At 39.2% G+C, this 11,100-nt stretch overlaps 1 protein-coding gene across 3 annotated transcripts in view; it reads left to right on the forward strand.

Annotated features, from left to right (window-relative positions):
* epc2 (enhancer of polycomb 2) overlaps window positions 1-4,766 on the forward strand; it is an 80,358-nt gene extending 75,592 nt beyond the window's left edge. For 2 of the 3 annotated variants that reach the window (XM_085986686.1, XM_085986688.1), the window contains 2 exons: window positions 2,077-2,410; window positions 3,839-4,766. In XM_085986686.1, the coding sequence (XP_085842812.1) occupies window positions 2,077-2,410; window positions 3,839-3,908 (404 nt within the window). In that variant the 3' untranslated portion in view covers window positions 3,909-4,766. Of the gene's footprint in view, window positions 1-2,076; window positions 2,411-2,559; window positions 2,654-3,838 lie in introns of all 3 variants that reach the window. The other variant, XM_085986687.1, reaches the window with a different exon arrangement.
* Window positions 4,767-11,100: the final 6,334 nt, after the last annotated feature.

An 11,100-nucleotide genomic window follows, 5' to 3' on the forward strand; every position in this document is an offset into this window, starting at 1 on the left:
TTCTGTCCAGGCCCTGTCCTCCTGGAAGATGGTGCTTTATTGCGTTTTGTAATTGAAGGTGCCAAGTTCTCCAATCTGCACACCCGAGTTACTTAGTCCTATGAAAATAAGTGTTGAAGAAGGTGATGAGTACAAGATTCCCAATACGTGGACAATTATTTATGGAAGGAAATTAAATATGAAAGACAGAAATGTTTAAAATGAATTTCTTAAACTAATGTATACTGTTATGAATCACATAATTTACTGTTAGGTTGCAATTGAATGAGACCACTTAAAAATATATATATAATGTACATATATACACTATTGTGAATACTTCTGTTGGTTTTTTATTAATTTTTTACAATACCACTGGTTATAGTTGTATCGCTTTAGTTATTATCGATCAAGATGAAGCCATGTTAAACATAAAGAAATGTGCTAAACAAAATGTATACTTGGTTTTCTTCGCTTTTCTCAGAATAATTAAGTTAGCCGTCAACGTGCGAAATAATGCAAATGCTGATGAAATAAAAATAGAAAATGCTGGAAACACTCAGCAGGTCAGGCAGCATCTGTGGGAAAAGAAAAATAGGGTTAACGTTTCAGGTCTGTGACTCTTTGTCATATCTGTAAAGCTGCTGTTACTCTACAACAACATAGTCCTTCCCACAGGGAATATTAACATCTAGAAGTGGCACCTGTACTTAACTTAGAAAGATTCCAGTTCAGGTGGACAGTGTAATAATCTCTCAGTTGATGGACTTCATTGTGAACGATATCGAAAGTAATTAATTCTGTTAACTTTCCATTTAATATCTTGCACACAATACAGGTTTTACTTTAATTGTTATTGATCCATTTATGAGTGAGTATAATAAAAAAATTTAAAGTTTTAAGAAACTGGCAGATCTGGGCTTCAGTTCTATCTATGGCTCACTTTCATTTTTTTTGTTGCTGATTTATTAATTTCTGTGAAGTTATGTACAGCACCAAGTGGCGTTTAGATGCCAGCCAGTAGGAAAAAGGGATAATAGGCTGGGCTGCACCTGGAGTTATACTTCAGCATTATCTACGGTGAACTCCGTAGCATTGGTATCATAGCCAGAGTTTAAGTACCTTGTATAAATCTTCCATTAACCTTCTCTGCTCTAAGGAGAACAACCCAGATTCTCCATTCTCTCCATATAACTGAGGTCCCTCATCCCTGGTACCATTCTATTAAATCTCTTCTGCACCCTCTCCAAGGCCTTGACATCCTTTCTAAAGTGCGGTGCCCAGAATTGAACACCTTACTCCAGCTGGGGCCTAACCAGTGTTTTATAAAGGTTTAGCATAACTTCCTTGCTTTTGTACTCTTTGCACCTATTAATAAAGCCAAGGATCCCATATGCTTTTATAACAGCCTTCTCAACTTATCCTGCCACCGTCAAAGATTTGTGTACATATACCCCCCATGTGTCTCTGTTCCTGCAGCCCCTTTAAAATTGTGCCATTTCATACACTGGGTCATCCAGCTTTATCAGAATTTTGAATCCTAGAGGGCTGAATACGCTTTGGCGTGCATTAATCCAAGACTCACTGGTGTTAATATGTTCTTTCGTAAGAGCCCATCTGGTATTGTAGTGCCACGGAACCAGGTTTCTGCCACTGGAGGCTCTTGTGTGAGCCTTGTAAATGCTACACCTCCCCAAAAACAAAAGCATGTGTGACCAAATTCCGGTTTACACATCCACAAGCTGGATAGGTGCATAATAGGTTGCAGGCAATGTTCACTTTTTTTGGGCTACGCGGCCCATTCAAAAGTCCGTGCATGCGCGTTTTTTTCAATTTAAAAGCTGGCTAACCGACTGTGCGGGGCCTCCAGAATGCTGCACAGGCGTGCAGGTTAAAGGAAACATTGGTTGCAGGCTTCTGAAAGTTTCTACATCTGAATTGTTTATATAAAAAAAACATTGTTTCTCCTCCTATTCTATTTTAAATTTCTAATGTTGAACCATTCAGAGATTGTGCAGAAAACCAGTCAAGAATAAAACTGTTCATACGTGAAGAGATTAGTCCACTTTTAATCGATGTTCATGCTTCTTTTCACAGGCACCTATAGAAATCTCCAACCCTCCAATGCTACTTCGTCCTCCAGCCCAGGATTATCTACTGTACAAATTATAAGAACTGTCAGTCGCACCTCAGCAAATCACGTGTTCCCTGCATTACGCACAAGCAGTCCCCAGTCGTTTCCTGTGAACAATTCCTGCATAGGAACTGCTGTGCGTCTGAACAGTATGAATGTGGTTACTCCTGTCAATGTGCATCTCAGTGCAAGGACTTCAGCACCTTCTCCTTCTGCCTTAAAGCTGGCCACAGCTGCTACCAGCCTTGACAGGGTGCCAAAGGTGACCCCTAGTAGTGCCATCAGTAGCTTGGCTAGGTAGGTAAAGAAGCTCTACGTATGCAAGTTCTAACGGGTTTCCGAGAGTGAACTTTACTCGGGTGCTACCTCTTGCATGTAGTTACGAGATCCTTCTGTAACTTGTATATTTGAACGTACATAATTTGAAAATGTATTAATCCTTACAGGAGCAGTGATGTAAGTTTATTGGGGTCAATCAGATTTTCTTCCTGATTGGGATGTCTGTGATGACCTCTTCCCTTCACCCACCCTGCCAGAAAAGTAAGCAATGTTCAGCGTGGCTGTATAATAGGGCAGGAAGGGAAAGGAAATCTAGAAAGTGCAATTGTATAATGCAGCTATTTATAGAATCATAGAAATTTACGGCACAGAAGGAGGCCATTCGACCCATCATGTCTGTGCCGACCGAAAAAGAGCTATCCAGCCTAATCCCACTTCCCAGCTCTTGGTCCGTAGCCTTGTAGGTTACGGCAGTCAAAGCTTGTTAGTTATTTAAAGCATACTTCTGAGCAATTCTCGGAAAAAAATATCTGTTTGAAAACTGCAGTGATTAAATCTAGATGAATGTTCAGAATTAAAATTTAGCATCTAATTAATGCATTTTGAATTTGGGTAACCTGTCTAAAGGTTATCACTGGTTCAAAGTGCTACCATTGTTTTACCAATATTCACGTTCCTTAACAGTCTTTATTCGTGTAATTGGATTGGTGTTGCTAATTTATAGTTTCAGTTTTATTTTACCTTTTTTTTGTGTGCCCTTTGTGCACTGTCCATGTTAGAACACTAGAGGATTAACAATTGTACTTTGAGGATTATTCAGAAGTCATAAGACACAGAATAATGAATGTTTACAAGGCAGCAGTTTTGTGGGATCCAGATGATATGTAAATCCTGAGATGAGATTGCAGCCTTTAAATCCATTGTTAAATGTGCAGTAAAATGTATTTGGGGGTGGGGGGTTGTTTATGTCGGCATTTAGAAGAAACAATCAGATTAAAGATTGAGACACAGTTTGCAGAGTGATGATCAGCTGGGAAATAAGTTAGTCGATCCAAAAGATCGAAATGATGTGTGCGCAGCATGAATTAAAAGCATAACTGCAATGGAGAATGAAACCATATGCACACCTTTGTTCTGTTTTAGTTACTGGTTGGACTACCAATATTTGAAAATAAAATAATTTGATTTAATACAATTGTATTCTTAGAAAATATGTTGAGTTCAATTTTAATATTGGTATCCATTTCTTGTCACAGCAGAAATAGACAAAACTGGTACTCAAAAGATTTAAACTTTAAGGAATCCCTTTTTAAAATTGAATTCAACATGTTTGTTTTTAAAATTGAATTGAACATGTTTGTTTTATTTCATTACTTTGCATTCTCTAAGAATCATGCTGTACAGATGTAATTTCTATAAAAATAAAGATGGTTTCTTTTCTTGCAGGGAGAGCAGTGAACCAGAGAGATTATTGAATGGTATTGCAGACAAGACAGTAGCTATGGAGGTGACATAATGCCGTCTAAAGCGCCTCTTCTAAGACGTACCGTGATGGAAATCTTGTATTCCAGAAAGAATGCAGAATAAGGCACCCGATGGATTGCAAGTGCTAAATGTGGACCTGAACGGTGTCATATCATAAATGTAAAAATTTGTCAATATATAACTGTAAATTTTGTAAAGTTCAGGTGATCACTACCTTGTACAATAGTTTATTTGTATCATCATATGTATTTCTGTTACTTGAATACTAGATATTCATCATGCTTTGCACTTGAAATTACAACAGAATGAAAATGACACAAATCTATGGGATCATGAGCATGAAATTGGGATCCTTTTGTCACTTGTTTTAACTATTTATTTTGCCATGTTTACATTTTGTAACTTGTACAAATCAACTTTGTGCTTAAAAAAATTTAAAGATATTTAGGTAGGCCATGTAAATCCTTGTCATTTTTTGTACATTGTAAAGTTTTCACTCAGTTTTCTTTCTCACAAATTGAATAGATGGATGTTTGGTAAATACTAAGTGACATTTCTTTATCAGACATTTAAGTCAAGACAAAAAAATAGTATTTTCTATTGTTTTGGAGGGCGAGGGTAGTGAAACAGAATTGAAGATTATCAACTTCCATTTTGCTCCTTTTCCTGTGGCTGCAAGGCAAGTAACAGGTTAGAAAGACTGTCTGACTTTTATGTTTGGACTCCTTTAGTATAGTGTTTTTATGAGTTTATACAATTACTATTACATAGGCCTTTTCAACAGTATTAGTATTGGAATGTTAGTGTCAGCACTACATCAGACAACTTCCTTGTTACTTGATCTTGTTAAGTGAAAAAAATGCAGGGAAATTAAACATACATATCAGAATACCTGTTTGGTCTAGCATTATTTCGCAAAGCAGGGGCTGCATTGGTACCTTGAAACTAATGTGTATAAAACAAAGGCCAGTGTTGTTTATACTTAAATCTAATTACTTTTGCTGCAACTGAATCTAAATTTAAACATATTCTTTGTAAAAGTATTATAATTAACAGTTAGAGAAAAGATTTTGATGTGGTTCTGGTGCCATTCCTGCAACCATGTTGCCTAGTATGAGATCTATAGGTTTCTGGAAGAAGGTGAAGTGAAAACAACTTCAGTGACAGTCATTGTTGAGACATGGATGTGTAGTTTGCGCCCCTACTGGAATCGGCAAAATACGCCCAGAATGTGCTGCTCCGGTTTTGCCGAGGTGAAGTCACGCTCACGTTTCCGCGCAAACTCATTAACATAAGTCTGAACATAAAATCTCCCATGCATCAGCGCAATCAAGCTGCGTAATCCATTGTAATTGTTTTGTGACTGGAACAGGGCATTCTCTAGCACGGTGGCATAGCGGTTAGCACTGTTGCCTCACAGCGCCAGAGACCCGGGTTCGAATCCGGCCTCGGGTGACTGTCTGTGTGGAGTTTGCACATTCTCCCCGCGTTTGCGTGGGTTTTCTCCGGGTGCTCCGGTTTCCTCCCACAGTCCAAAGATGTGCGGGTTAGGTTGATTGGCTATGATAAATTGACCCTTAGTGTTGGGATTAAATACGTGGGGTTACAGGGATAGGGTGGGATATGTGTTGGTGTAGGGGTTACGGGGATCGGGTGGGATATGTGTCGGTGCAGGCTCGATGGGCCGAAATGGCCTCTATCTGCACTGTGGGGTTTCTGTGATTCTGTGATTGTAGAGCAGTGGGATTGCTAGGAAATGCACTATTCTTCAACTGACTGACTGCTCTTGGGTCTTACCTTTTAATTGACTGCTTTGATCTGCGCTTGGTACATAAGATCTGTGACCAGCAAGTCATTTGAAGCCACACATGTGCGTCCTGCTCTGCTGTAATTGACCTTAATTTAGACTAAACTTAATTTTTAAAGTAATTGCAGCAGCAGGAGAAACAGACCTGTGTCAGGCTTCAATTGACTGCTGGTCACTGCAGGTACAGATTCATGTGACAATGGGTGCCTGTGTGCCCAAGAATCTGGTTGCAGTGTGATGAACACTCCCCAACTGGCTGCAATCAGCATAATCTTGCCATTACGACCTGGGGACATGGCTAGTTTTGTGGGCGGGGACTGCTTTGGACAATGGATTTTTGAACCAGCATAAAAGATTGTGGATACTTCAGCATAAAGTGGTTATGGGCACAACTCATGTTTAAAATTCTGCAATCTTTAGTGCTGTTTCAATTCTGCTGACATCTGGCCGGAAACTCCACGCCAAGAAGTTGATTGAGTCTGTTGTTGATTGGGTTCTCCTACTTCTGATTCAAAGAAACTTGATGTCCTTTTCAACCATGAGCTGAGTTTCTGATTCATATCCTACCCACCAAAAATATGTCCTATTTCCACCTTCTGTAACCTGACTACCCTTATGCGCACATGCTGCTGAAACCCTTGTCTAAGCCTTTGTTACCTCCTGTCTTGATTAACGCTCTCCTGCCCAGCCTCCCATTCGTCACCATCTCCAAACTTGAGCTCATGCAAAACACTGCTGCTTTTAGCCTAACCTGCATCAAGAGCCTCCTTTTAATGGAGCGATTTTTTTTTAACGTCAGTTTAATGTCTTCATTCATTTTGGCGGAACAAACTACAGCTGATTTACAAAGCAACAGCTAGTATATAACAAATTAGTTTAAAATTCAAAATTGTATCATTCTAAAGATTTCAACTTAATAGTACAATTAGAATTCCACAAAAATCCACTGTTACAACCGTTAGACCATAAAATTACTTTGTAACCTTCAGTATTCAGTGTTTTTATTAACATAACTGACCATACTTCAAAGGTAAATCCATTTGCTTGAAGCACCTCCGGGCATGCAAGTGCAGTTATTTTTGTAAAACACAAAAGAAGCATTCCAAACTCTGTTGTAAACAATCAATGTTTGAACACTGCAGCCTAGTCCTTAAAAGGCTTTTAAGAACTAAATGTAGATCTGCACTTGTTATTAAAAAATTATACCTTATTCAATAATAAATGACAGCTTTTCTGCCTCCTTATGCAAACCAGGATCTCCTACCCTAGCACAGAATGTTCCTTCCTCCCTTCCGCCCCACCCCTTTCCCTGCCTCTGCACCCGCTTAAAATCTGTTACAGCTCTAGCCTTTTCCAGTTCTGATGAAGGGTCCCAGACCTGAAACGTTAACTCTCTCCACAGATGCTGCCTGGCCTGTTGAGTTTTCCAGCATTTTTTGTTATTTCAGATTTCCATCTGCAGTATTTTGCAAGCAAAAGCCTAAGTGTTGGCATTAGCAATGAATATGTGAGTATGTATAATTATACACTCACACATTGCCACCAAAATCTAGTAACGCATGGACAAATTTGCAAACCATAACACTGATATTCACCAGTATTGGCAAATAAAATAAGTCCCAATGTGTTCTCGCTCAACAATATGGTAAATGAAGCCTGCCACACATTTACTGCTTTGCAGTGATGATTTTGCCAGCACAAAAAAAATGCTCAATCCAGGTAAGAAAGTGCTATATTTCTATATTATAAAGAATAATGCATTCTGGAGTGTGTTCTAAGGGCTTTTTTTGTTTATGTTGATGACACTGCTTCGGGTCACTCTGGTAGTTAATCACATCTCATGCTGTTCGTTGCCCTATTTTCTCCAGGAATGCAGCAACTTATTTTCTTTTAACTATAAATTTTGATTTAGAATGTTAGCTGTTTATTTTATTAGGCAGTTTATATGTCAGTTTATGCTAAATCCATTAGAGAGTTCCAGGATTTTGATCCAGTGACGGTGAGAATGGCCTAATGACAAGGAGACCTAGCAACAACTAGCATTTATATAACTCCTTTAATGCATCTTGAGTCAAGATTGAGGGTTGCAGCCCTACTCCAGAGACTTGAGCACGTAATCTAGGCTGACACTTCAGTGCAGTACTGAGCAAGTGTTGCAACTTCAGATGAGATGTTAAATCAAGACCCTGTATACCCTCTTATGTGGACACAAAAGATCCCATGCTACTATTCAAAGAGCAGGAGAATTCTCAAGTGTCCTGGCCAATATTTATCCCTCAACCAACATCATTAAAACATAGTTATTTATCGCATTGCTGTTCGTGGAACTTGCTGTGTGCAAATCGGCTCCCATGTTCCTTTACATTACAACAGTAATATAGACATCAAAAGTACTTAATTGGCAAAGTGTTTTGGTATGTTCTGAGGTCATGAAAGTTATATAAACGCAAGCAATGTTCCTGTTAAGCTGGGCGGCCACACAACAGCCTGGAGGTCTTGCACAGGCCGCTCATCGGCTTTTAAATGGGAAAAAAAACGCGCATGCGTGGAAATTTGACTGGGTCACACAGCCCCCAAAAAGTAGAGGGAACATTGCAAGGTATTTCTTTTGTTTAAGAATATACAGAGACTTTAGGTAATACTTTGTCTATGTAACATTCCCCGAAGTTTTCATAATCATAGATGGAGACATTTCCTCATTTGTGGTTTATCATTGGCACAGTTTTTAATTGACAGGAGATTTTTCATTCTGCCTTCCCATAAAACAACCATTTCAAACTGGTTTCCAGCTAAGCATGACAGTAAGTTTCTACACAAAGTAGGTTTGGGGAAGAACAGTTTCAGACAATAATCAAAGTAGAGCAGGCATCCAGAAGCAATGTAACCTGTAGTCTGGATACGTGACCTGAAAGATCTAAATGTACACAAAACCTCTTGCCATCATTGCCCTTTTAGAAATCAATAGTTTCCCAAAAAAAATATTGATTTCTTTTACAGTTACTTATTTCTGTCTTTATGTTGCTTTAAAGAAACATTTTTGTTCAGAGCGTGCTGATCACATAAATGAGCTTGGAGGCACTAATGAGTCTGATGTGAGGAATTTAATGTACTAATGTAAAAATATGATTGCTTACGAGCCTGAGGTTTGTGATGCTGTTAATAATTCAATTCCATTGTGCTACAAAGCAATTCCATCAATGGTGTTGCCAGCACACATTCATTCAACAAAAAAATAAAAGTATGATTTACATGGTTAATAACTGATTTTTAAAACAAACTAGTAGAAAACACTCATTCTTTAAATGTAATTTGGAGTTTTATACAGTATGATACACTATGGGAACCTTAGATCTGAACAGGAATAGAGAGTAGCTCAGTGCAGACAATGCACAGTAACTGTTTTCTAAGCACAAGTGTAGTGGGTTAAAAGTTCTTAGCTGAACCACAGACAATCAACTTCACAAATCTTGCAGATCTCAGTGCAGATCTATTGATATTTAATAAAACCATGTATACTGGCTATATCTGTTACTAGACAATGGGACCATCATAAAAGCTATGCTGTTTTCAGCCATGAAAATGTGTATAATTTTCAAAGGTGCAGCTTTTATTCCTACTTCCAAAGGAAAACATCACCACAAGATGGCACTCCAAACTATATCTGACCTCAGCAGGTTTATGTAGATCTTGAAAACACAGCAGATAATAAAATGGTCTACAGCAAATTATAAATCTGAGGGTTTATTGACATTTTAACAATAATTTTATGCAGCACAAAAATAATTGGAAAGTGCTGTAGTACTTGCTGCTTGGTGACCCATTTGCTTAAGGAAGACAGGTTTAAGAGAGTAGGTACCATTTATAAATGTTGACTTATTTCAGAGAAATTAATTTAAAGAAACTTGGGATAACTAAGATTCAAAATATATTGTAAAATATAAGAGTGGTTAGACTTTGCATCACTTTAAAGCCATGTGCCTATTCTAGAAGAAAATTTGTTAAGGAAATCACTTTTTTGTTAACTTTGCCTTAATTGCCATGAAGTAAAGGATTTTTATTATTCCAAATGCATTTTGCAATCATTGTATTAAATCTAAAGGAGAGTATTGTTGAAAATCAATTTAGCACCCCATTTTAGTGTTAAAATATACCAAACAATGATGATGTTGTGCACATCTATTGATTTAAATCATTTTGCACATTTTGAAGAGAAGGAATAGGAGTGAGTAAGGACCATTCTGCCTGCCTATGGATCATGTATGCTTTTGGTGCAGCCTTGGGCACTCAGTATATTGAGGGTTGTGCATAGCCACATGTGAACCTTCAAAAGATAAAGGGGGGAAAATTCAGTATCGCCCCATTTGGGGCGCCATTATCGGCCGTGCGCAAAATTTAGCACCTGGCGTTAATTATTGCCTCCGACAGCAAACTTGGCTTTTATCGCCCCTGGAGGTGATTGGAGCGCTAAATCAGGTGCTTTACACCTGTCTTAAGGCGCAAAGGCCGAGGAGCAAGGTGCTACCTCAGAGCCCTGGCGAAGCAAGGAAGTGCAAATCAAAATAAACCTGCAAAGTGCTGCTCAGTATTCAAAACTCCTTCACACAGCGTTGAATCTCTCCAGAAGTCTCTCTCTCAGAATGTGTGGTGCAAAAATGTCACCGACAAAAAAGGCAGGAAGCGGTTGCCTTTAAATATGGCTCCCTAGTCCCTTTCTGACAGTGTAACGCTCCCCTGAACCTGTCGTTGCTAGCGGCAGGGGGTAAGGGAGGGGGCGCCATTCAATGTCCGGGGCGCTAAGGGGGTGTTGCGCGCTCGACTGATGTCATAATCTGCCGGCGCAGGAGATTGTGGTAGTGTTTAGCGCCGCTGCAAAATGTCTAGTTGCTTTGAGCAGGAGTAGGTCATTTGGCCCCTCGAGCCTGCTCCGCCATTCAATAAGATCATGGCTGATCTGATCTTGGCCTCAACTACACTTCTCTGCCTGCTCTCCCCATAACCCTTGCCTCCCTTATTGTTCAAAAATCTGTCCATCTCCACCTTAAATATATTCACTGACTCAGCCTCCACAGCTCTCTGGGGAAGAGAATTCCAAACATTCACAACCCTCTGAGAGCAGAAATTCCAATTTAAAAGGGTGCCCCCTTATTCTGAAATTATGCCCCCTAGTTTTAGATTCCTCCATGAGCGGAAACATCCTCTCTGCATCTACCCTGTCAAGTCCCTTCAGAACCTTATATGTTTCAGTAAGATCCCCTCTCATTCTTCTAAACTCCAATGAGTATAGGCCCAACCTGCTCAACCTTTCTTCATAAGACAACCCCTTCATCTCCGGAATCAACCTCGTGAACCTTCTCTGAACTGCCTCCAATGTAAATAGATCCTTCCTTAAATAAGGAGACCAAAACTGTCCACAAAG

This window comes from Somniosus microcephalus, chromosome 4 (assembly GCF_052327205.1).
Source record: "Somniosus microcephalus isolate GS21.2 chromosome 4, FLI_Smic_1.0, whole genome shotgun sequence".
In the NCBI taxonomy this organism is placed as follows: Eukaryota; Metazoa; Chordata; class Chondrichthyes; order Squaliformes; family Somniosidae; genus Somniosus; species Somniosus microcephalus.